Source organism: Barbus barbus (assembly GCF_936440315.1).
Source record: "Barbus barbus genome assembly, chromosome: 26".
NCBI lineage: Eukaryota > Metazoa > Chordata > Actinopteri > Cypriniformes > Cyprinidae > Barbus > Barbus barbus.
In genome coordinates this window covers 9269604-9295334 of record NC_136754.1, presented here as the reverse complement: position 1 = coordinate 9295334, position 25731 = coordinate 9269604, and the positions used below count along the sequence as shown (strand labels likewise).

The window sequence follows — 25731 nt, the reverse complement described above, 5'->3', positions numbered from 1 at the left end:
GTTATTCTTCTAGTTATTTTTTTTTCATTTAGCGGCTAATGAACCGGAAGTCTCACCCATAGGCTTACTTCAAAATTCTGGTTTGCAGACAGTCCTCTTAATTTGTTTTGTTGAGCTGTATTGACAGCAACCTCTGAATATAAATGAAAGACTGTTGTTAACTAACTTCAATTTTAAAAGAATGGTCAAAATTAGCCTCAATGTCTCAATGAGAATTGTCAAAATACTGGTCTGCATTCTGGTGGATAATTAATAAATTAATTAATCAGCTTTGCCAAAACCAAGTCAGAGACAGAGAGCTACAATGCGAAATACTCAAGACGAGGATAATGACAAGAGCTCTGTTCGTCTTTAATTTTTATCACATTCTTCTTAACACTAGATGGTGCCATAATGAAAAAATATGAATACGGATTAGTTTAGTATCCATTAAGCAGGTGGTCAAAAACAAGATCTTAAATGTTGTCACAGTGATATAATAACATCTCTCCATTTTAATTTGCTCATGGTTTACTCATTGTTTAGCATATATTTATTATCCAAAGCCATTTTTATGTAACAGACATGTAAAACGTTGAGATTTTTTATTTTTTTTTGCACTGTATATAATTGACCCTTTTTGCATCTGCAAGTGAAAGATGTCATAGTTGGGTAAACTTATATAATGGTGAATGGAAGCTAACAAATATATTTTTGTGTTCCATTTGCTCCAATAGTAAAAATCCACAGTATATGTTTAAATATCCAATCATTTTTTTTTTCTCATTGCATATCATCAGAAATGGGTGACATTAGAGACATAAAATAGGTTGAGAACAGGGTTTCATTTTGACTCCAAGTGTTCTCATGTCACATCAAACACCATCACCATTAAATTAAGAATTATGCTAAATGGGCTGATGCTTTGCACAGTTAACACCGGATATGCAGTGACATCACATCATCTCTCTCAAATGCTCTGCTTTGCCTCATCATTAACCACCAGCTGACGACTAAATAGGCATCAACTCCACAGGTCACTAAATAAAGAGGCCTGAGGAGAAGAGAACGCGTAAGATCATGTTACATGATTTTTATTAATAACTCCCTCTCGTCAATTTGTAAAGTAATCTTGAGCTATTTAGCTAATACGCGCACACATATAATCTTGCACATACACGTACTGTAGTTCCCTCACAGTGTTTAGGCATGTAGGCTGTAAAAAAAAAAATTTTCAGTGCTGATAAACACACTGAGCATGAATGCGGTCGGGCACGTATCATATGCACCATTCTGGGTCAGACAGAAGTGCAAGCCAGAATTGATTTCCCAAAAAGCAAACTGACATCTGTGAAATCCAAGGAGGTGCACCAGCCTCCATATCGTCCTGGAGTGACCTAGTGCCACATTCTAGCACCAGGGATGAGCCAAGTGCAGCAAATAAGACACCCCCACCCTCTCCACACGTCCATGTCCATGCTACATCTTGTATTTTTAGCCAAGATCTAAGCTGTGTAACACTTAATATGGCAGAGAATGTCTTCCTGTGTGCCTTAAGATCCCTTCCCTTTCCATCTCATAGCATTTCATTCCTTATAATCTTTAATTCATGCTTCATTTTTTGGTTGTCCCATACACAAACTTTCTGTTGTTTCCTTAAAGGTCATACTAAAATGTTCTGTATGGTTAACTCTACTTTGTCTTGCTCCAATCTATAGTCTGGCTCACTCCATGAAGAATTGTGTCTCTTTCTTTTTTGGCAGCTCTCTCTCATATCGGTCTCTCTCTCTCTTTCTCTCTCATGCACTCACCTAATCCCACCCCCTAAAATGCTCTTGACCCTGTTACTCGTCTCTTTTACCCGTGTGTTGGGGTTTCATACAGGGGGCCTCAGGACTTGGTCTTGTCTGTTCTGGGTGGCGGGGATCACAGGTCCATTCTAATTTAATTTTATGATTTAATTAGTCAATTTGTTTTCAATTTATTGGAACTACATATTTCCCTTCTTAAGTATTTAATCATGAAGTGGAACCTAGTGTTCCTTGGGCTCCTTCTGACCTTCGGGCAGCTGTCATGGGGGCAGAAAGGTATGGACATCCCTGAGTACGATGGAAAGGACCGCGTTCACGACCTAAATGCCAAGAATTACAAGTCTGTGATGAAGAAATATGATGTGATGGTGGTGTACTACCATGAGCACGTAGGATCCAGCAAAGTCGCCCAGAAACAGTTTCAGATTGAGGAGCTGGCCCTTGAGGTGGGTTTGACTCAGAAATCGGTCAAAGGGGAGGGAGTTGTAACTGTGGGCAAGTTTGATGTTAATGAACATCCTTTACCAAAAGACATCTGTGAAAGTTGGAGTGTCATTTAGAGTAGATTATCATATTTGCTGTTGTTTTAGCAAAATATGACTTATATGCACCCCTGAAATATGTTAATTAAAATAAAGCTGAAATAAAATGAAAACATATCTTTAAAAACTTAAACGCCAATAAATAGTTAATAGGTTTAACTTGAAGTACTAAAATTACTAAAACTGAAATGAAAAAATATAAATATTTATTAAATCTAATAAAAATGACATGGATAAAACTACATTACGTAAAAAAATATTAACCAAAAAATACAAAAGCTATTTTTAAAATATCAATAAATACTGTAATAGTATACAAATAATACTAAAACAACACTGGTTGTGTCTTAATTTAGATTTTGTTTTCTACATCTGAAAAAAATTGCCAGCCACAGGTTAGATAGATAACAGGTTCTAAATATAAATGTTACATTTAATCAGAATGCAAAACTATATATTTAGCTAATAGTCAAATGTGTTGCCCCTTGAGCAATGTCAATCAAAGACTCATGAAGCCAGTAGAAAATTTCATCTTTACAGGAATTAGTGTGCGGCCATTTATAGCATGTAGTAGTTTATTTCCGGCACTTTATAGTTCTGCTCTTATGGTTCATGGAAAGTTACATTGATAGTAAACAGAGCTGCATGGCACTTAAATTTGACAAAATATTGTAATTTGCATTGATGTATCTATTTGTGGGTGGATGAAACAGTAATTGACTTAGTATTAGCCATAGTTTTTGATTGCTTAACACTGATAGAGGACAATTACAAATTAATTTAATTAATGACATACATCAGATGTTTTGCTCTATATCAGAAGGAAAAGTACTCCACCAGAGCCAGGGGAATGTGGGGCCTGTTACACCAGCCATGAGAACACCCTGGACTATGGCATCTATGTTCAGAAAAGTGCTGATGCACCACACAGTATATTTGCACCCTGAGCATAAGCCTGGATGGGTCATTTTTCAAAAGAATTTGTTTTTCTGGATTTATCTCTTCGGTTTGTCGACAGGCCCACATGCAAATACCAAAACTACTGTTAAAAAAGAATATGTAACATACTGCAAAGTAGCGTTTTGAAGCATCAATACTGATTTTCTGTAACAGTACAGTATGTACAGCCTGAACTACTGGGCCAGGGGCCAAACAGTAACACTGTATTAGATTGCATAAGAAGACAGGTATTAGCCAGCTGTTGACAACAGTGTTCTCAACTGTTATTGATCTGAACTGACTTGAGCTAAATAACACAATTGTCTATTAGAGCCGCTTTACAGCAAAATCTGAATTGACTCTATTATTGAGTTTCCAAAATTGGTCCTGCTATTTTCTTGTAAATCTCTATATAAAGTTGCTTCGAATCAATCTGTACCGTATAAGGCGCTATATAAATAAAGGTGACTTGAATAGACCCTGGCAACTAACTGAAATAAAATAAGCTCTGAAATGACTAAAACTGATAAAGCTAAATAGAAATATTTTCAAAAATCAAAAACTAAATGAAAATATAAAAATAAAAGCTAATTCAATTAATAAATACTTTATAAATAATACTAAAATAACACAAAGAGTACCAAAAATTCACATCACTTCCATTTTAAATCAACCTTTCTGATAAAAATACCAAATGTAATGTGGACAATGCCACAAGCAATCTCAATCACCCATTACATTAGCATCTTGCTTTAAACTCTCAGCAGGCAGAACTCAGGAAGGTTACACCATCGTTTAGCCATGCTGTCACCTCCTGCATTCAATAATGACCTGTTGTTATTAAGGACTTTGTGTGTTTTAAAGAAACAACAGATATTGCTATATTGTGTTTGTTGTGTGGGATTACCTAATGTGAGTAACAGTATGTCTAAATCTTTGATGTTAGTTATAAAATAAGTGGCATACTGACTGATTTGTGTTGGACATTGTGTTTTTTGGGAGAAGGGCCAGAACATCCAATTTCCTGACCTTTTAGTTTAGTGGATTATTATTAGGCTATTATTGTTGTTGTTAAAATAAATAAACAATGACAATTTAATACTAATAAATGGTTATTATTTGTATTGTTTTTTGTAATTTAATATATGTGGTTAATGTGCTGAGGGTTCACATTTGACCCTCATACTGATCTAACCAGTTTGTTTAACAGTGTGGTTAACATTATTCAATATAATTTATCAAACATGCATTATGCACAACCTTTTTCTTGATAGGCCTATATTATGAGGGTTATGGGTTCTGTAAAAATGTCTTTGTTTAATGGCCCAATAGCTGTGGGTTTTTGCGCAAGTGGCTTTGCTCCCTAATACACATCACTGATGTAATGTTATGGGAGTTATAAGAACTTATAACAGCTTGTGTGCCGTGTGGATGCAGGAGGTTCTAGCATGAAATCTGCAGTGTAGGCTGAGAGGACCGAGTGTTGGGCACAGTACTGTACCTGTCAGCGGATCCCAGGAACTTGAACGTCACCACCAGCTTGCCAAAATAGTCCTGGTTGGTCTCTGCAGCAGCGCTAATTATAGTCGGCTCTGCTGTCATAGCTGTTTGTGTGGTACAGACCGCTGGGATGCTCCATAACAGAAGATCTACTTTCTGCCCTTATAGAAACACTTTCATTTACACCAACCAGCGCAGGGGCTTCTGGTTAAATTTCCTTTACAAATGTTGGTTAATAATGTGTTGACTTGTAAACATTCCTTAGGCCTCTGAGAAACCTAGTTATAGATATGATGGTGTTCTCAGTTCTGTGGTTGGGAAGCCATATTTAGATTTGTCGGTTGTTGTAACTGAATTGCAAACTGATTATTTAGTTATCTTTCATCACATTTCGGAATTGTTGAATATATGCAGAACTGAAAAGATATGAAGGTATGACTGAAAGAGATGGAGAGATGCAAATAGGAAGAAGAAGGGTGCATTACACTGTGGCTGTATATTGGATTAAACGTCTCCTCCTCCCTCCTCTATCCTGATTCTGATTTGTCATAAGCAAACTCTATCTAGATTCATTGCAAAAATCCTCTCTTGTTGACTCGTAGCTTTTTGTGGGTCACCTTATATAGCTGTGGTCTATTTAGCCTTAAGCCTTTAGCTGAGTTTAGCCTAAGATTTGATTAACAGACATACATCCCCCTCCTTTTAAAACTAGTGTGTTGCACTAATGCATAGGACTAAACTCATAGGAAAACCATGAGATAACTAAAAAAGAAAAAATCTTATTATTTTATAAAGCACACTAATAAGAATTTTATCTCTAAAATATTGATGCTAATATTACAAACAAACAAACTGGAAGAACAGCACATTTAAACAATTAAATAGAACACTTGGATAAATAATCAAAATTAATTTCAACCAATTTCTAAGCTATATGAGATTCAACTTGATTTTTCAAGTCAGTTTAATACAATTTAAATTTAAATTCCTTGTACAGGCAGATTGATTATACAGCCACAAAATTAAAATGATCTCATTTACTCGCCCATATTTTGGTCCAAACCTGAATTAATATTTTTGTGCAATAGATAAAGCATACAATTTTTTGTTGTCTTTTTCTGTGCAATTACTGTGAATGAGAACGGTTTCAAGTTGCACCATGAAACATTCACACAATTCATGCACTAAATTCCAAGTTTCAGACTGTAGATGTAATTCATTATTTAAAAATTTCTCCTTGGCATGTTAATTAGAGAAATAGCAATTTACAATTCTTCAATCATTATTTTCATGACATTTACAATGATGCGATCTGACGGATATATTCTAATTATTGACTTGATTTGGTCACAGCAGTTAATGCATAGATACCCACGAAGATGTCACATAAGGTGCATTACATAAGCTATCTGACATATTGAATTGGCCGAAGTCTTCAGAAGCATCTGAAATGTTAACCATTCCAAGATGGCGGACGTGTTGACATATGTGAACCAGTCAAATGAAAAAGAGGGATCTACGTATAGATATCTATGCATTAACAGCTCACTTGAGTAGAAAATAATCAGTGAATAATGACTTAAAATTCAGTCTGTTTTTCATACAAAGCTGTCACGTGACATCAAAATACTTTAAATACTGCGTACATGTGACATTAAAAAGATTTATGATATATTCATGCAACCTTTTGTGTTGCAAGCAAGTTACTGGCAATTTGAATTTGACAATGAATTTTCTCAAAGTGAGATATGCGTGAGTATGTATAGGAATTGGTTCCTTACAGTGATAGGAGAAGTGGTTGGTTACACCTGTCACAACGCCAGCACCCTGTTACTCCAGCTCAGCACGCACATGTAGCACTGTGATTGGTGGAAGCAGCTTCCATCATACAGGTCAAGTTTCACACCGATTTAGAAAGTGCAGGAGCAGCGCTCTTGATGACGGCTTTTATGGATGTAAGACTGTGGACGAAACTAGCCACAGTTCTTACAGCATAGCCTGAAATATCTGTGCAGGCAGAAAACAAATTTGCTGTCCTTGTCCAACACGCTGTGTTTGTACTCATTTACCAAAACCAGGTTGATAATGAATACATAATGGTTGTGCTGATAGGACACAAACCCTAATGAGCTTAAAACAAGAAGTTACTTTACCTTAGTGTTTCCAAATGAACTACCCTCTTAACATTTATATCATGTGAACTGGGTATATGTTAGGGCACCACTAAGCACCAGTAACTAAATCACACATGCTGTTTAAAGGAGCTGGATGACATAATTTTTTGTTTTTGTTACGCAGCTTGCTGCACAAGTCCTGGAGGATTTTGATGATGAGGACATCGGAGTCGGCCTACTCGATGAGAAGACAGACAAAGCTGTTGCAAAGAAATTGGGTACGTACATTCAAGATACACTGATACACAAATATTACCATAACTGTAATGTGATGTGATTTACTCCATGTAAATATTCATTATATTAAGGGACTAAGTGGAATATTTGTACATTTTTAAACAAAAAATTATCTTTTATGCAAAAAAACAAACCTAAAATATACATTTTTGTTTTTATAAAACCTTAACCTAAAATGTTGATGTTTATGTAAAAATATTAATTTTATGTATAATCTACTCATTGGAAGATACTGTTGGTGTGTTTTGGTTTGTCTATTCTGTAAATATGTCCATGTCTTTTACTGTAGGGTAGTGGAAGAAATATTATGACATTGGTCAAAGGTCATTTAGACATTTCATTGAAGTTTAATTTAATCTGATTGTGTTTTTTCTGGTGAAAATCCCCCAAATTAGTTTTTCCTGTTTCAGGCTTTATTTCATGCTTTATTTATTCCTCCCGTGCAGATTACTTGTTCAATTTTAGGATATCAGAGCAGAAGAACAACCATGACCTCTGGTGGACATTTCCCACATTGTTCTCACAGGTTTATTTCCATTTTTGTGCTCTTCAGGTCTGGACGAGGCTGACAGTATCTACATCTTCATTGAGGACGAGGTCATTGAGTACGACGGAGAGCTTGCTGCGGACACACTGGTGGAGTTCCTCTATGATGTACGTGAAAAATAATTTATACCCTGTGCTTATTAGGGACTGTTTGGTCTGAAATAATTCCTCAGTTTTTTGTTTTCTTTCACATTTTTACTTTACTTCATGCACTTATTTTCCCTCGACTTGTTCTCCTTCTTGCACATGCATGCTTTGTCCTCAGTGTAGGAGACATCTTCTTGTCATTTTCACCCTTCCTAATCAACTTTTTTCCCAGGTCACTGAGGATCCAGTTGAGATCATTGACAATGTACGTGAGTTGAAAGGTTTCCATAATATTGAGGAGGACATCAAGCTGGTGGGCTTCTTCAAGGGTCAAAAATCTGAGCGTACGTATCCAAATGGGCCATGCAATGGGCTTTATTCCCATTAAAACTGTTTGAGAAGTTCACCTGTGGTCTTGTGATTTTTAGACTACCATGAATATGAAGACGCAGCAGAGGAGTTTCATCCACACATCAAGTTCTTTGCCACCTTTAGTCCAAAGGTAACTAATGTAAACATATTTTACTCAACCCTATGTACTAACAGAAATCTAATTGGACCAATTGGATTAATTGGACTTTCTGGTGATATTTAGGTTTTATACCTTATCCTATCTTCTCTGGATATTTTTTATTTATGCTAAAAGGTAAAATGGCAGTAGTTTTACTCTGTCAGCAGAGTTTTAATAAACAAATTAACTTTTTGCTTTCGGCTACTTTTCTAAAACACTGATGTAATAATATTTTATGGGTGATCGTAGCTTCATAATCAGCTGTAGTGTGTAACAATATTTATACTGCATTCAAATTAAAAGTACATCTGCATGAGTAGTTTTTAAAGCAACACCTTTATTTTTTTGCATGTAAATTTACCCTTGAAAAACCCTGAAATTGACAGTTTCTCTATTGATCGAAACTATGCAACCCCTGTTTGCAGATTGCCAAGAGTCTAGGCTTGAAGTTGAATGAAGTGGATTTCTACGAGCCCTTCATGGATGAACCCGTCGTCATCCCTGGTAAACCCTACAGTGAGAAAGAACTTGTTGAATTCATTGAGGACAATGACAGGTGTGTTGACTGATGTGAAAAATGCTTTAAATTGAAAAATAAAATCATTAGTGAACATTATTGAAAATGTCTCCACAGGCCAACACTGAGGAAAATGCAGCCATACAACATGTATGAGATCTGGGTAAGCCGACACTGTCTCAGTCAAACAACAGTTGTTGTTTTTTCGGTGCTTGCAAGGCAACACTTGATACTGCTGAAACATTCTGTTTCTCTTCTTTTTTTTTTTTGACAGTTTACTACAATAAATTCAGCTTGAACCACTTCACATACAGAATCGTTTCAAAGTTTGTTTTGTTGATAATTTCACTCTTCCATTGAGATGAATGGGAATGCTAATGGATAGCTCTCTGCAGGTATTACAGACCTCCTTGATTTAACCGTCTATAATTTAATGCCAAGGGTATATAATGAAAAGTATGGTGATGTAAATGTACATTGACTTTTTTAAAGCTACACTATGTAACTATTTGACCTTCCAAACTATGTCTTTACTTTATGCAAGTACACTTGGTATTTCACAGGAAAATTGCATATATACGTCATTAGCCTGTGGGTAGAAGCTGAAGGTTTCTTGTTATAACAAAATGAGCTATAGATCATTCAAAACGGAAAACACATTTATTTGTCCAGATGTGCTGTATCAGGGTTATTATAGTTCACTAAAACTAAAATTAAAACATTTAAACAAATACTACTAAAATTATAAGAACACACAAACAAAAAACTTAAATTATAAAAAAAAATTGAATATTGTGAAAAAATTCATTTTTTTCTTAACCTATTTCAAAAACTGAAACTTTCATATATTACCTTTCATATATAATAAGTAAAATATTTCAAAAAATGTTTTGTCTTAATTTTGATTATTAGAGTTTACAGCTCATGAATGTCAAAAGTCTAGTATCTCAAAATATTAGAATATTTCCTAAGATCAATCCAAAAAAGGATTTGCAAAACAGAAAAGTTCAAGTTGTTTAAAGTATGTTCATTTATGCACTCATTACTTGGTCGGGACTCCTTTAGCACAGACTCCAGCATCAGTGAGGAATGGCATGGAAGCGATCAGCCTGTGGCTCTGCTGAGGCACTACTGAGCCTTCAGCTCGTCAGGATTATTGGATCGACTGTTTCTCATCTTTTCTTGAAAATATCCCATAGATTCCATATGGGGTGCAGGTCAGGCATGTTGGCTGGCCAATCAAGCACATTAATATCATGGTCAGCAAAGCACTTGGAAGTGGTTTTGGCACTGTGGGCAGGTGCTAAAGTCCTGCTGGAAAAGGAAATCAGCATCTCCATAAAGCTTGTCAGCAGATGGATGCATAAAGTGCTCCAAAATCTGGTAGACGGCTGCATTGACTTTGGACTTGATAAAACACAATGGACCAACACCAGCAGACGTCATGGCACCCCAAATCATCACTAACATCAGAAACGTCACACTGGACTTCAAGCAGCTTGGATTCTGTGCCTCTCCAGTCTTCCTCCAGACTCCAGACCTTGATTTCCAAATTAAATGCAAAATTTACTTTTTTCTGAAAAGAGGACTTTGGACCACTGAGCAACAGTCCAGTTCTTTTTCTCCTTAGCCCAGGTAAGATGCTTCTGATACGGTTTCTGTTTCAGAAGTGGCTTGGTAGCCCTTTTCCTGAAGATGTCTGAGCATGGTGACTCTTGATGCACTGACTCCAGCTTCAGTTCACGCCTTGTGAAGCTCTCCCAAGTGTTTGAATCAGCTTTGCTTGACAGTATTCTCAAGCTTGCGGTCATCCCTGTTGTTTGTGCACCTTTTCCTACCCAATTTCTTCCTTCCAGTCAACTTTACATTTAATATGCTTTGATACAGCACTCTTTGAAGAGTCACCCCTGTCAGTAATGACCTTCTGTGACTTACCCTCTTTGTGGAGGGTGTCAATCATTGTCTACTGGATCATTGCCAAGTCAGCAGTCTTCTCCATTATTGTGGTTTCAAAGAACAAAAGATACCCAGAATTTATACAGTAATTTATACTGTATTACCATTTAATGAAACGCAAATTTAAATATTCTAATATTTTGAGATACTGGATTTTTGACTTTCATGAGCTATAAGTTCTAATCAAAATTAAAACAAAAAAAACTTTTGAAATGTTTTACTTTACATGGAATGAATCTAGAATATATGAACGTTTCACTTTTTGAAACAAGTTACAGAAAAAAAACAAAATTTTTCACGATATTCTAATTTTTTTATATGCACCTGTATTATAGTTTCTCAACGACACTAAAATAGTTCTTTCCTGTATCTCTGTGTAGATCGGCATATCAAAGCACAACAAACCAAATTCTTCAGTAAGATGAATTTAGCTTTATTGTTTTACCACAAAAGGGACAATTTACAAAGTGTAGCTTTGAAAATAAAAGTATTTTTAAAAACTGTAGATTTACCAAGATAATTATTACAGAAACGCATCACAATAGTCTGTGAAAAGGGTCCATATCTCTCAGAAAACACTTTTCTTATGCTGCCTTGCAAGCACTGTGATTTCCTTCAGGACTTAAACATGCAGTGTATTCACAAGATTATCTATTAGAAACTCTTGCTAGACTCAATGAAACTAATGTACATTAATTATATTCTAAGTTAATGAAGGATCAGACATCGCAAAGGTTTTCCAAGATGTGATCTCATGATTTGTAGTAGAAACAGAGCAGAATCTTTCCCTTCATGTACTGTAACCATCATTTTCTGACAGGAGGATGCTCTTGATGGCGAGCATATAATTGCTTTTGCTGAGGAGGGAGACCCAGGTATGAGATCTTTTTATAAAGCTGCTTATATTGATCTCGGCCTCTGTCATTTTAAAACATGACACTTGAACAGCTGGTGTTTTCTTGGGGTTCTTTCAGATGGCTTTGAATTCCTTGAAATCCTGAAGGAGGTGGCAGAGGATAACACAGACAATCCCGATCTGAGCATCATCTGGATCGACCCCGATGACTTCCCTCTGGTAACCCCATGGCTTTTATTGTGTGAAGAAATGTGGATTGTATGTCCTTATTATGAAAATAGATACCAGTACATAAGAAGTGATGAGAGTATCTCTGTGACCTGCAGCTTGTCCCCTATTGGGAGAAGACCTTCGACATTGACCTGTCCTCACCTCAGATTGGTGTAGTGGAGGTTGATGATGTAAGTTTCTCACGGTAGGATTTATTTGCTGCGTGTTGTGTCTTTCGAGACTAAGCTGTTGTGTCTTCTGCAGGCCGAGAGTATCTGGTTTGATATGGATGATGATGATGACATGCCAACAGTTGATGAGCTGGAGGATTGGCTGGAGGATGTGCTAGAGAACAAAATCGATCCTGATGACGACGACGACGATGATGACGACGACGATGATGACGACGACGACGATGATGATGACGACGACGATGATGACGACGACGATGATGACGATGATGATGATGATGACGATGACGACGACGACGACGATGATGACGACGACGATGACGACGACGACGATGATGATGACGACGATGATGACGATGATGATGACGACGATGATGACGATGATGACGACGATGATGACGATGATGATGACGACGATGATGACGATGATGATGATGATGATGACGATGATGATGACGACGATGATGACTACGACGACGACGATGATTAAACTCTTACCATTTTACATGTATTATCCAAACTAAAGTCTGTTTAATTGCAACTGTCTGAATCATCAACGTGATAAAAATTCCTTCGTTATTTTTTGTCGGATATCATGAGGTTAAAAATGTCATCATTTAACTGTGACCTTCCACGCATATCTAGGAATGCGCTCATCATTCTCTCTCCCATTGACCCAATGTTTTATTCAAAGACCACGCTCTCTCTTACACCTTCAGATATTCACTTCCAAATGTTGACATCACTTCTAAAACCAAAATCTTTAGCAAAAGATGTATTCCTTTCAGTTTGTTGCCACCCATTTCTTTCGTTCATAAGGACGTAATTGGCAGTTAAATATTACATTTGGAAAAGGACCTGACTTTCGAGCATAAAAATGTAACCAAAATTGTAAGATAGTCAGAGGGAGCAGTAAGATTATTTTAAGTGTACATCCATCTGTTAAATTTGTTGTCATTGTCTCAATGTTTATTTGTACTACTATGTGGATGGATTGTTTGTCCCACTGTGATAGGACCTAAAGGTGCTAAGCAGGCTTTTCCTCAAGGTCATTTGTCATACCTTCTTTCTTTGTTAAGACAGGATGTGACCTTATGTGACATTAGACAGAGAGGGGATTGTCCAGCCTTCCTTCTGTGTCTAAAAGTGCAGTAAATCACACATTTTCTACTGAAAAAGAAACATGAATATTTTTTCTTTTTTTAATAAAGACAACTTGGTTTAACTCTTAAGTCTTAAAATAAAAACAGATTGGAATAAAGTGTTGTAAATCACAGTTTTGTATGAGACATTACAAAAGTCTGAGAGTGAGACTATTGATCTGCTGCTAGTAGGTTATTGTTGTCTTTAGAATCAAATACAGAAGTTACAAATCCAGAACATGGCACTGGATTTCTTTTCTATTTTATGATGTAATGTCATGCAGAGGATACAGATATTCATATAGTCCTAGCAGATGATACTTTTGGTACAAAAGATGTTTTGCCTAGAAGTCATATCTCCTGTGGTCACAAAGGGTTTACGATCTCACAAAGATATAGCAAAAGTGACTCTGTGATTTGGTTGTTTTCTTATTTTTGCTTCATTATTCTCACTTTATTTGTTTTGTTCCAAATGTGGCACTTTCCACAAGGGTATAACAAATTATTTATTGATATTTATTCATTCGTTCATTACTTTCTCAACAAAGGAATTAAAGTTTTGAAGGTCAAACTAATTTTTACATTAGCTGTATTATTTTGTATTAATTTTCTATCTAAAGTTGACATGAAATGAAAACACCTTATTTTCTAAAGGATCATGTTATAGATCTTATAGAGATTTTTTTTCCCTTGATATTGTGAGGTTTAATCAAAATGTTTGGATCTTCCAGTGAAAACCACTTCTCTTGGACCTCTCCAATCATGTAGTCCGCTTTCATCTGCCTCCATTTTTAGTGCAACGCCCACATCTAAATCCCATTAACAAGTGATGAATTTAATATTTATTTCTTTTACGATTTGAATGTAGGCTGTCACAATATGGAAGGAAATATCTGAAAAGCTTTACCATGATGTAAAATCCCTGATTTTGCTATTTTTTTATAAACATCAATGTAAAAATAGAATAAAAAATATGCAATTAAAAATAACTAAGTAATTTTTTTGTCAGTACAAACATTACATTTCTATAAAGATACAAACTTTAAACAATAGATATTCTAGAATAAATGACAAAATTTTGCGATCAACATTCCAGAAGCGCGTCTGGATTTGGCGCCACCACTGTGTACGTGCATACGTCATTGTGGAATGTCATCAGACACGCCCATTACTTCCATTTTAGCCATGTGGCTATGACCACAAACGACTGCACAACCGATCCGTTTGTTTACGCATTGTAACTAATATTGTGCATGTTCAGACCGCGAGCAAAATGTCAGAGTCCGTGTCCAGGTTTCAAGCCGAGGTGGCGGCCGTTATGGAGGTGTTACTGAAGGTGGCCGTCGTGGAGATAACGAAAGTTTTCGAAGGACGCGCATTGGATTGCTATGGCTGCACGGTCGACAGAGAAGCTCGGGTCAAGGAAAATCTAGTGTGTGTCCCTGACATCAGCGCTCATATGCAAAGTGCATTGACTAATCTCTCTGACAAGATGGTTTGTAGCGTCGGTGTGCAAGTAGGAGAGACACTGCTGCCCCACCATCAGGGTATGTTTATCGGCGTAACGTTAAACAACAGCCACTTCTCTAGCTGTGCGTGTATCTTGGTTGAATTCAACAGGAGTAGACCGGAAGTAGAGTCGTATGCGTCAAGCCGTTGAATTAAAAATGCCTTAAAAATTAACTAGTGTCTATTTTATGTTACTGGTTATTATTTTTATTATAGTGGCTGGTGTAGTTTTCTTTTCCTAGTAACGTTAACTGTTTATTACATGGTGCTTTCATCTTCTTTTGCTATTAATTTCTATTCCTGTGGTATTTAGTTACAATTTATTAGGCTAGAAAACCTAATACCTAGTACTTCATTACTTGTTATTCTTTAGACCAGGGTTCCTCAAATATTTCCCTGGAGGTCGAATCTGCTGCACAGTTTAGCTCCAACCCTGATCAAACTCATCTACCTGTGATTTTCTAATGATCTGATTAGCATGCTCAGGTGTGTTTGATTAGGGTTAGCGCTAAACTCTGCAGGAATGGGCCAGATTTGAGGACCCCTGCTTTAGACCAAATATTACACTTACTGAACTGATATTTTCAGTAACATTTCTGCATAGTAATATTGTAAATGTCAGTGCAACCCTGCAATGAAGGGAGTAAATGCGTATTGATTTGTTATAGTGTTCATTCAAGCCAAACATATCTCATTTGCAGTTTTTCTAACACTATCTATTAAATTAATATCTATCTATATTAGGACAATATGTGATTTGCTGATTCATGTAAATGAATGAAACTAAATTAATAGATAAGTCACTGTTGGAATAAGAAACTCAAACTTATTGAAACTGAAAATGAATTATTCATTTTTGGATTGCTTGAAAATAACAAGTGACACAAAAATAAGTACTGTTTAGTTTTAAGGTAAAAATCGTTTGCCATATTTTTTTAAAAGTAGTTGCAACAGTCTGTTGACTGATATGTCAAGGTTAAAGTCCATTTTTTCAGCAGTTCATATTGTGTAGCCCATTGCTTAGTTTTCATGCAAAAAATACAGTAATTTGTGCATGTGACCTTTCTTAAAACGAGTAATGACTAATCATCATATGACTTTTTTTTATAATCAAAATGTTTTGGCAAAGTTTATAAACCTGTGTTTTTGTTTTTATTCACTTGTCCAATGTAAAGCTGAGCTGATTCTCAGATTCAGTCACCTTTCAAATTCAAATGATTTTTGAAAGGACAGTGTTCTCTAAATAATGAAAGCCAGCAGCACTGTAATTGACACAGACCAGGTTTCCCATGTTTCTGAATTGTAACACCATGTATTCTCTTCCACCCGTAAACCCCATTCAGATCAGTGCATGTCCACTGAGAGAGACGAGATTTGTCTGCAGGAATCCAGTGGAGAGGAGGGGCTTTCTCCCTCTGAAGCTCTCTGCAAGGAGTCTCCAGAAGCTGTGGATTTGCAATGCATGGTTGACCTTCCATGCTCTATCTTCAAAGAAACTGTAGGTGGCACTGATTTTTAACTTGATCTTATTAGGTTCAAATGAAATGTTCAACTTTGATGAAATAATATTCATTACACATTTTAGATTTCAAACCTGAAATTTAAATTAATTTATCAATTTTTTTTTTACTAAATATTTGCATGGCCACAGTTTTCTGGTGTCATTTATTGGTTATAAATATGACATGCAAGTAAATGTGTAAAATATTTGATCTTTTTTGGACAAACCTTTTTTTAGGTGAGTCTCAGTCCAAACATTCACACTCTTAATTATTATTGCTATTACTATTATTATTAATTGTTGTTATTATTATTGTAGCTAATTCTAAAAATGAAGACAGAAACCATACCGGTATTAATGAAAAGGGTGCTGTAAAACAAATTTGTATTTTATAATAATTCAATTAATTTGTTTTAAACTGCTATTTTCAGGACTAATATTTGTCTTAAATTCTTCAATTTCAAACATTCAAACCATCAGGTTATTTAATATTTTAAATTCTCATGCTTTTATTTTGGCAAAATTGTGGAGAAATGCTTTAAACTTCTTTCTACAAAAATGTTGGGAATTTCAGTTGGAGTGTGTAAATAAAGTAAACCTAGCACACGTTGCATTCCCAAATGTACATTAAACTTACAGAACATGCAGAGATTGATTTCACTGCATTTAATTTGAACCGAGACTCTGAAAACACTTGATTACGATTTGCTTTACTCAGAAACAAGCAGCACGTAAGACCATACAGTTATATTTTTGTTTTGTTTTATATTGAATCTAATTTATTAAAAGCTTTTCATAACCTCATGAACCTCCTGCAGTTCTCTCACAAACCCCCATTTGGGAACAGTGACATACTGATTAAAATAAATGTAAATGCAAAAGAAAAATATTGCAATATGTTGTAGTATGTTAATTTTGTAATTTCTGCTTCTTTTGCCTTACTGACCAAGTCACGTGTATTATTTACTGTTTTAGGGGATTGGTAGAGGAGACGGCTTAATTCATGAAGTCCCATGGACAGAAGACTTAAAGACACCAGAGACAATTCAGGAAAATGGCATGAAGAAACCAGCCATGCTTGATTCATAATAATTTATATTTAAAAGTGTTTTACTGTACAAAGCTAGTTAATTTTTCTTTGTAATATATTCAGAAGTACACCCTTTGATGCTCCAGTAATTTAATGTTTTATTTACAAAAAACAAACAAAAAAAATGAATTTTTAACTAAAAATTTCAACCCCCTTTTTTCGTTTTAGGTTTTCAGGGACTTGAAGAATCCTCTTCACACTCTGTAGTCGATCCAGAGTCTCATCCGTTCAGCTCTGTTTTAGGGAGCATTCCCAGTGCGGACCTTTCCACTGACATGAGCCAGTGGGACCTTGGTCTTATGGAAGTCAGTTCTTTACCGTCTCTGACAGACGGCAAGTCACCTCTCAAAGAACCTCCGCAGTCCAGCAAAACCTTAGTGGAGGCCGCCGAACTCAGCCAGGCATCAGATAATAGTGCTGCGAATGCCAAGAAGGTGCGTCTCCAGCTAAGCCAAACGCCGTTCGATTGCAAACTGTTACGGCCTTGCTCTGTGCAGCTTGTGAATCTCCTGATGCTGCCAAGTGTGCAAAGGCCAAATGGTTCCAACAGAAAATGCATCTCTACACCCAAAGACCTGCGAACCCATCAGCGTGTCCATACGGGACGTCGGCTGTGCTGCTTTAAAGAGTGCGGGAATGGCATTTGGCGCCTGCAGGGTGTTCTCACACGTGGACATGCTTATGCCTGCAAGATCTGCGGCAAGAAGTTCAAACGCAAGAAGATCCTGAAGCGGCACGAGCGATTTCATACAGGCGAAAAGCCATATTCGTGCAGGAGGTGTAAAAAGACATTTGCCCTGAGGAAAAGCTTGCGAAGACACGAGCGCTTCCACACTGGAGAGAGACCTCACATCTGCCCACACTGCAGGAAAGGCTTCCATCTCAAAAACAATTTGAAGGCTCATCTGCGCTTTCACACAGGTGAAAAGCCCTTCATTTGCAATCTGTGCTCGAAGGGTTTTAGGATCCACAAGAACCTTGAGAAACACAGGCTCAATCACACGGCGCCAGTTAGCTTTCAAACTCTTCAATAACTGACAAATGTTGTGTGTGACCTAAACCAAACGCCATATTTCTACCTCACATCAGAACCACTGTATCCAGCCGGTAGCACACAATGGCAGTAAGAACATCAGGGCAACTCATTTTGTGTTCGGTTTTTCTCCGTTATGTCATGTTGCAAATGTTTTTGGACACTTTTCTTCTATTGTAATCTGTGCCCCCGACTGCATCTGTACTAATACTATACAAACTTTTTATTCTTCATTAGGTTCTTGCCCCTAAGTGTAAAGTGTAACGCATCCAGGGCATTAGAGGGCGCAGTCATGCAGTTCAATGCAAGTATGACTGATTCTTGTTTGATGTAAATACTAAAATTATAGTGTTCGGATGCTTTTAAACTTTTTATTTTTCAAACAATGACTATCTTCTGTCGTAACTCTAACAACTTAAACTTTTTAACCCATGCAAGAGGGTTAATGTGTGGTTGAACACTGGAGATGATTGGATGCTGCAGGATTCACAGGGCTTTATATGTCCTTGTAATCATTTTTTAAGCGATTTGTACTTTACAGAGATTTTCAAAACTTCACTTTCTTAGCACGCTTTGTTCACTTCAACCTGATTTAAAAAAAAGCTGTAACACTACTGCTTGCATTTTTCCATTTTTATGTCTTTTAGATGTACTTTCTTACGATTAATGTGATATCTTTGTTTGGACCAAGCAAACATTTTTCTTTAAATCTTAAAATGCTGGAGGTTTTTTTTTAACCAGCTATGCTTTGTCAATCACTTGTTTTTAGTTTTATATATAAAACAAACATGTAGTAACTTAGATTTGTGAGTTTGTAGCCAACAAAAGAAATGATTTCACTATACTTTGTTTTTCAATTCCTCATAGCCATTGACAAACATATAGTTTCTTTATGAATAAACAATAACCTTGTTTTTGTTTACTGGGCTGATTTTTTTTTTAATGTTTGAAAGAAGAAACCATATATAATTTCTTCCTATTGAGTAATACTTGACTCCGTAACAAGACCGGTATGGACCGAAAAATTGTTCCATAAGTGATAGGACTGCGTTTAAGCAGAAATTTTTTTTTGGGATCTTTGAAGGAACAAATACAAATGCTTTTTCATCCATCATTCAAAGTAACTTTGCACTTAAAACGGATTATTCAAAATTGTGATTCGTGAAGAATATTGCTGAAATACTAATAATTAAATCATCCTTAAATATATAAAATTATTTAAAATAACCATAATAAAACAAAGGAAATATTTTATTTACACGACCATTAAAAAATGCAACCATTAACTGACATGAGAACTATGGCTGTTAAATTATTAAAATATAAACTTGTTAGTTCAAACGGAAGACTACGTTTGTGAATCATATTTAACAAGAAATATGTTTTGTGAACACTTGTTTATATATATATTTTTCAGATTCAAAAAACTTAATTCTACTATACCCTAATATTAGCTTCTATACTATGTTTTGAATAGTCATCAATAGACAAAGACACTTTTTATAGTGCACTAAAAAACTGTTCATTTCAAAGTTGTCTATTAGCAATAACTTCATAAACTTGAACCATTTTGCCTGCCTTTTATTAATACCTGAATAATTTCTCTAACACAATCTAAAAAAAGTCAGCAAATCCCCATAAAGGCAAAAAGATTGGACATGAGAGCACTTCTGAACACTGATCTACGATACTGTCAGTACAACACGAGAAAATTGCATTAAACAAGAAATAGAATTTCAGAATGATTGTATTGAGATTCACTAACACTCAAATTTTTCATCATAATTAAAGCTACTATATTTGAAAACAATACAAAGGTTTGGATTTTGTCCCACTTTAACACAAATCACTAGAAACACACACACAAAAATCACTGGACCAAAACTAAGTGGGAAAAAATATGGTCCATATAATCACATAGGTCCTTTTCTGACAATTTCAATGTGGAAAACAAACAAGTTGGGGTTTGCAGTAATACCTCCAACATTTGTAACAAAGACATTTTGAATTTAGTGTTATTTTTCCACAGCTTTTTTCATGCCTTAGCTATTTACAACATAAACACTACAACTTCACTCAAATCCAGTAAACTTCTGTTCACACTGATAAAAAGACCCAGAAACATGAGGATTCTCATTTATTTGACGGTGGCGGAGTTTTGGCTCTTGATTGAACACCAGGCCATGAAAATATCCCTGTTAAGAGAATAAATAGTGAAATTAGCATGGTAATCTGACCATAACAACAACAAAAAAAATAAAAATTCAACGAGCACATGCACAAAAAAACGAACCTGCAGTGTGTTGCCACACATTCATTGCTGCAATACTCTTTATCCCAGTCTCGACTCTCCACGGCAGGGTTTGTGCATCCAGCACGGACACAGAGATTCGTATGAGGAGCTGAAGAGGAGGCCTCAGGAGCAACGCTTACTTCCATCTCCATCTGAAAGAGAAGGGATAAAACATCTCTGAAGAACTCTTTGCTGTGTGCATAACTTATTTGATCTTTTCCTGTATGGCTGTTAGTAATAAATTATAGTAGCTCAATAGTAAAAGAAGTCACCCAAAAATAAAAACTTAGTTGCCTTTGACTTCCATTGTATTTTTGGTTCATACAGTAGAAGTTTGTATGAAGTGGGAACTGAAACTGTTCTTTAAAATATCTTCTGTGATGTTCCAAAGAAGAAAAAAGCCATACAGTGGTAACTTCTGGACTAAGTACCATAGTGTGAACCATCGTTGGAGAAACTAACCAACTACTCGGGTCTGTTTCCTGAAACTATAGTAAAATGGTTGTTTAAACCATGTTGGTTGAACAATATAGGACTGTCATTAACAACGATGCACAGGTGATGGAACCACATAAGTTTGCGACGCTGTATGCAAATGTTCATTTGAACTATGGTTTCAGGAAACAGAAACCATAGTTGGGTAACGACACTTTCGGAAAAAGCTTTGAAAAAACATGACAATTTTCATTTTTATGTGGACTATCCCTGTAATTAAGGGAAAAACGAACCTCTTCGGGTTCCTCCGTAACAGCCTCATCTGTCCCGGTGACCAACTCCTCTCTGGGCTCTTCAACTTGCACCTCAACAGGGGCAGGATGTGCTGAGGCTGAGATGGTGGTTGAGGCAATAACAGGATTAGCACTTGTAGCTGTAGTAACAATGATCGGTGTGGAAAGGTCAGAGTGTAAAGAAGCGGGCACAATCTTTATCTGAAGAGGAGGAGGTGGTGTAGCCGTGACAGCTACAGAACCTCCTGCCCCTCCACGGGGCTTGGCCTGAAGCGGAGGTGGGGCTTGTGTTTGTACCATCTGCTGCAGACGTGGCGGCGGTGGGGTGCCCTGCATCTGCTGCAGAGGTGGAGGCTGTCGTCCGGCAGTAGCCGGCTGCACGGCTCGCAATCCGGCTGGAATCACCGTCAACATGGACGTGGGGATCTGGTGGATCTGAGATCCTCCCTGCAGCATCTGTTTGGAGATGATGATTTTTGTGACAGTGGGGGTCGGGCTGGGGGAAGGGGGCGGCAGCTGGCCAATGGCCAGGGGTAGAGAGCCCGTGCGGGAACGGGTAGTAACTTGAGGCCCATCGAGGATGATATTGGAAGCGCAGATGTTGGTGATAGTGTTCTGCTCAGGGATGGGAGTCAGCCGTGGACGGGCAGGGGCAGCAGGAGCAGGAGTGACGGGTGCGGGACAGGGGACAGAGGGAGGAGTTGAAGGAGCACTATCCTCCACCTCAGCAGATGACTGATAAGAAAAAAAAGACAAGAAAGAGAAAATAAGACTGGGAACCAAAAACTCACAGAGGACAAACCAGAAACAATTCACTCACTTTTGAGAGTTGATTTGCTCTGTAGGCTGCTAACGCTTTCAAATACTCTTTCTTGGCTGCCTCCGTTTTCCTTTTGTAAACCTGAAATATTCATAAAAACTCTAAATTATACAAAACGCATTTAATTATGGGAATCATACATTTCCAGATTCTTTATTTCAATTCTCTCTTTTAAAACTTCTAAATAACAAATATTTGGAAAAAGATGATGCAATTCCATTGCCAACTTCTGAAATAAGGGGGGTAAAAAAAGGAAAATAATTCTTGCACACGGTGTGTTAACAGCATTTTTAATGACTTTGCAGTCTTATTAGACATAACTGCATTTCAATAATTGGCCTAAAGTATAAATTAACCAATGGTGTCAGTTTGGGGTGGGAGAATCAGTTTGTCTGACCAATGGATGACAATGTAAGATTTATTTGAACTAGTCAACTTTTGTAACATTATAAATGTAGTTACTGCCACTTTTAATTAATATAATGCATCCTTCATAAAAAAAATCCTTGACAAAAACATTAATTTCTTAACACAAAAAAAGACTGGCTCCACTTGAGTGGTAGTGTATATTTTAAATGGATTGCATTTTTTGCCATTGGAAAACTATACTCCACCTGTTTTTGCTCCTCTCCAAGGCTGTCCCACATGGACGCCACAATCTTTGACACCTCACCGAATGTGGCATTCGGGTTCTGGCCTTTAATGGCTGCCTGGGTGTCTCGGAAGAACAGAGCATAGGCTGACACTGGCTTCTGTGGTTCATTAGGATCTTTCTTCTTTTTTCCTTTTTTGCCTCCGAGTGTTGCTCCTGTGTCTGCTGCAGTCAGAGGCACCATGGCCGGCTTACCGCCCACCCTCCTCACCACAGCTGGAGGAGCAGAGGAGAGCTGGGCAGAACCCGTCAAGTTGGGGATGTGCGAAATGATTGCCGGAGAGGCTGAGGATGGGTCCACCAGCAAAGTTTTCTAAAACACAAATGAGGAGAGGTTACAAGATGGAACAAAGAAAATGTGCCACCAATCAAGCCCATAACTGAAAGACTCACTTGTCTGAAATCCTCCATGTCTTCATCCTGCAACGAGCCAGCAGGGGATGGTGTGGTTGACAGCGGTCGGTCAGGAGACTTTGACACACTGGCTCCACCACCAAGGCTGAGCCCTAACTGAGCACTCAGATCTGAATGGTCTATGGTGGTAAGCTGGCTGTGTGCTAAGAGACTGTGGTTCATGTCGTTTATTGGAACGTCAATAGTCATGGAAGAGGAACTGTTGAAATGGGAGCCAACCGAATGCCCAAGATCCTTAAAAAAAGGTAAAGTCAACACTTTACTCCAGATCGCCAGCATTTCAAATGCCAAAACGTACACGCTAAAAGCATGAACATGAATTATCACTGATAGAAAAAGAAAAGCTTACCACACCCAGAGTTGAGCTCAGCAGTGCACTTCCCCCCGGCTGGTTAATCACACCCATACTCAGGTGCTCTATGCCCTGAGATGGATTCATGAAAGCAGAAGCAAAAGAGGGATCATTCCCCCCAACCACAGGATTACTGGCAAGACTATTTCCAACTCCAGAAGCACCTGAGCTCTCAGCTTGTTCAGCCAGCTCTCCGAAATGGGCTTCCACATCCTCTATGGTGAGTGCAGAATCTGGATCCAAGGAGATTGGTGGGATTTCAAACTCTTCATCACCCAGACAGGGTGTATGGAATGTTTTCTAAAATAAAAAATAATAATAAAATGAATAAAGTTAATATAAACTGGTATTTAATAAATGCATAGGTGAATATAAAAATGTATTACATCAATATTATACTTTTTTTTTTTTTTTATTTCATATTAAGAGAGAGAGAGAGAGAGAGTTCAGAATATAGAACTCAGAATTCTAGAATTTAGAATATGGAACAGTTACTTGAGGTTTGTGTAGCACTACCTCAGATGACCAATGATGACCAGGTCCACTAATGGTCAGGTATGAATCATTGCCACCTGAGAACTAATAAACAGAGGTTAAAATGTGTATTAAATGCATATGCAAGGGAAAGATCAAAGACACACTAAATGACTGCAATAATAAACAATGTATAGTTCATTAAACTGGAGATATTTTACTACGCAAAGGTGCCAGATTTACCTTATTCACTGGATCATATCCATTGTAAGACGAGTTATCCATGAACTCGGAATCAACATGTTGACCAGTCCCGTCAGAGAGATCCGAGTAAAAATTCAAATCCATGAGGATAATCCGAAGATCTCCTGATATCAGAGGAGCGGCTGAGCTTGTAAAAATCCAAGAGCGACAAATAATAAAAAATCAATAGGCCAAGTCATCTAAGAAAAAAAAATGCTATTCACCAAAAGAAAATAACCAAGAAACGCAGCACCATGTTCTCGGTATTGTCCAGCCTATGGTATGTGTTGCTCGATTGAATAATACCAATAAACCTCATCAAGCGATCCAACACGCGGCGCAAGTATAACCAGATTTGTTTATAGATATATATATATATAGAAAAACGTTAGTTAAGAGTGGTAGATAAAGGCTTACCAATTCAGCCAGCCAGCCAGCAGCAGCTAGCGTTAACTGGCTAAATGTGCTAATCACAGATGTGTTGCTGTTAAACCCGACATGAGGTTTCATTCATATCACAGGCCTCGCGAAGAAAGACTTCTGGTATTTCCTATGTGTAATATCCAAAGTCTTATTAAATAGCACTATATAATCTTAATACATATTCAAATTTTTTTGAACAAAGTTTGCTTTAAAGTTGCACTAGCAGACGGTTGCTGCAAGTGCTAAAAATGGACCGATTCGATCGCTACTCTGCTACGTTTGTCTGTTTGCATTCACAAGTCCGATTAATCGCACTCCGATCAGGTCAAAAAGGAAAAAATTTTTTTGCTGAAAATATTTAAAGTAGCTCAAACGTTGTTAATAACTTCTAAAACAGTACAAATGTATTATTTTTCTATGTTATGTATTTACAATTCAATAGCTACTACAAATTATTTTCTACGCTGCCGCTACAATGTCACGTGGCAGCTGTTACTTTTATCACCAATCACGTTTATGACTACTGGATAAGGAATCTCATTTAATCATTTTTTCGAGATTGTTGTTCCATTTTTACATAAAGAGCAAATACTCGCAAATGTTTACAATAAGACAAAACGTGTCCTGTGATTTGAATGCATCTCTAAAAAGATTCCTGTTATCTGTGGCCCCATGTGCCCCCTAGAGGTCTTACATTTTTTTTTTTTTTTTTTTGCCTATTCCTAATGTGTATTACAATCCATTTTTTGTCCCCTTCATATACCTCCTACTGGTTAAAATTACACTCATGTCTTTCAGATATTGACATCATTAGTTTCTTTTACATTCTGAAGTGAATATAGGGCTTGAGCTTTGCATTTTTGCCATGTCCCTAGGTGCTGTGTATTATTCTTGTCTTGTGAATGTTTAATGAATAGCGTTTTTAATGAATTTCAAGTCTCTTCTATGTTCTAATTTTCACTTGTTATTCCGTCTTGAGCAATTTCCGACTGGAAGTGACA

At 37.0% G+C, this 25731-nt stretch overlaps 3 protein-coding genes across 5 annotated transcripts; 2 read left to right on the top strand and 1 right to left on the bottom strand.

Annotated features, from left to right (window-relative positions):
• The first annotated feature begins 1838 nt into the window (after positions 1-1838).
• casq1a (calsequestrin 1a) lies at positions 1839-13770 on the top strand. The gene is made up of 11 exons (XM_079380056.1): positions 1839-2236; positions 7070-7163; positions 7736-7836; positions 8048-8159; positions 8244-8317; positions 8752-8882; positions 8961-9006; positions 11620-11674; positions 11774-11874; positions 11982-12056; positions 12130-13770. The coding sequence occupies exons 1-11, from the start codon at positions 2000-2002 to the stop codon at positions 12544-12546; spliced, it is 1443 nt and encodes a 480-aa protein (XP_079236182.1). The 5' UTR covers positions 1839-1999; the 3' UTR covers positions 12547-13770.
• A 585-nt stretch (positions 13771-14355) lies between these two features.
• On the top strand, positions 14356-19247 carry LOC306846589 (uncharacterized protein). The gene is made up of 4 exons (XM_079380057.1): positions 14356-14745; positions 16051-16205; positions 17184-17265; positions 17467-19247. The coding sequence occupies exons 1-4, from the start codon at positions 14472-14474 to the stop codon at positions 18330-18332; spliced, it is 1377 nt and encodes a 458-aa protein (XP_079236183.1). The 5' UTR covers positions 14356-14471; the 3' UTR covers positions 18333-19247.
• A 320-nt stretch (positions 19248-19567) lies between these two features.
• On the bottom strand, positions 19568-25027 carry tox4a (TOX high mobility group box family member 4 a). Of its 3 annotated transcripts, none has more exons than XM_079380051.1 (10): positions 24725-25027; positions 24308-24455; positions 24107-24169; positions 23588-23890; positions 23218-23472; positions 22787-23137; positions 22173-22253; positions 21353-22087; positions 20625-20776; positions 19568-20526 (listed from the first exon to the last, which is right to left on the bottom strand). In XM_079380051.1, the coding sequence occupies exons 2-10, from the start codon at positions 24410-24412 to the stop codon at positions 20469-20471; spliced, it is 2103 nt and encodes a 700-aa protein (XP_079236177.1). In that variant the 5' UTR covers positions 24413-24455; positions 24725-25027; the 3' UTR covers positions 19568-20468. The 3 variants fall into 3 exon arrangements, with proteins under 3 accessions (XP_079236177.1, XP_079236178.1, XP_079236176.1); XM_079380052.1 differs by having other exon boundaries at positions 24308-24450; positions 24725-25015; XM_079380050.1 differs by having other exon boundaries at positions 24086-24169; positions 24725-25014.
• Between the last annotated feature and the right edge of the window lie 704 nt (positions 25028-25731).

Coding starts and splice junctions, on each gene's coding strand:
- tox4a (XM_079380050.1), bottom strand. CDS start 24,412: ATGGATTTGAATTTTTACTCGGATCTCTCTGACGGGACTGGTCAACAT. Junction 24,170..24,307: donor GATATGATCCAGTGAATAAG/GTAAATCTGGCA, acceptor TCTGTTTATTAG/TTCTCAGGTGGCAATGATTC. Junction 22,254..22,786: donor TTGGAGAGGAGCAAAAACAG/GTGGAGTATAGT, acceptor TGAATATTTCAG/GTTTACAAAAGGAAAACGGA.
- LOC306846589 (XM_079380057.1), top strand. CDS start 14,472: ATGTCAGAGTCCGTGTCCAGGTTTCAAGCCGAGGTGGCGGCCGTTATG. Junction 16,206..17,183: donor GCTCTATCTTCAAAGAAACT/GTAGGTGGCACT, acceptor TTACTGTTTTAG/GGGATTGGTAGAGGAGACGG. Junction 17,266..17,466: donor AGAGACAATTCAGGAAAATG/GCATGAAGAAAC, acceptor TTTTCGTTTTAG/GTTTTCAGGGACTTGAAGAA.
- casq1a (XM_079380056.1), top strand. CDS start 2,000: ATGAAGTGGAACCTAGTGTTCCTTGGGCTCCTTCTGACCTTCGGGCAG. Junction 8,160..8,243: donor CAAGGGTCAAAAATCTGAGC/GTACGTATCCAA, acceptor TGTGATTTTTAG/ACTACCATGAATATGAAGAC. Junction 11,875..11,981: donor ACCCCGATGACTTCCCTCTG/GTAACCCCATGG, acceptor TGTGACCTGCAG/CTTGTCCCCTATTGGGAGAA.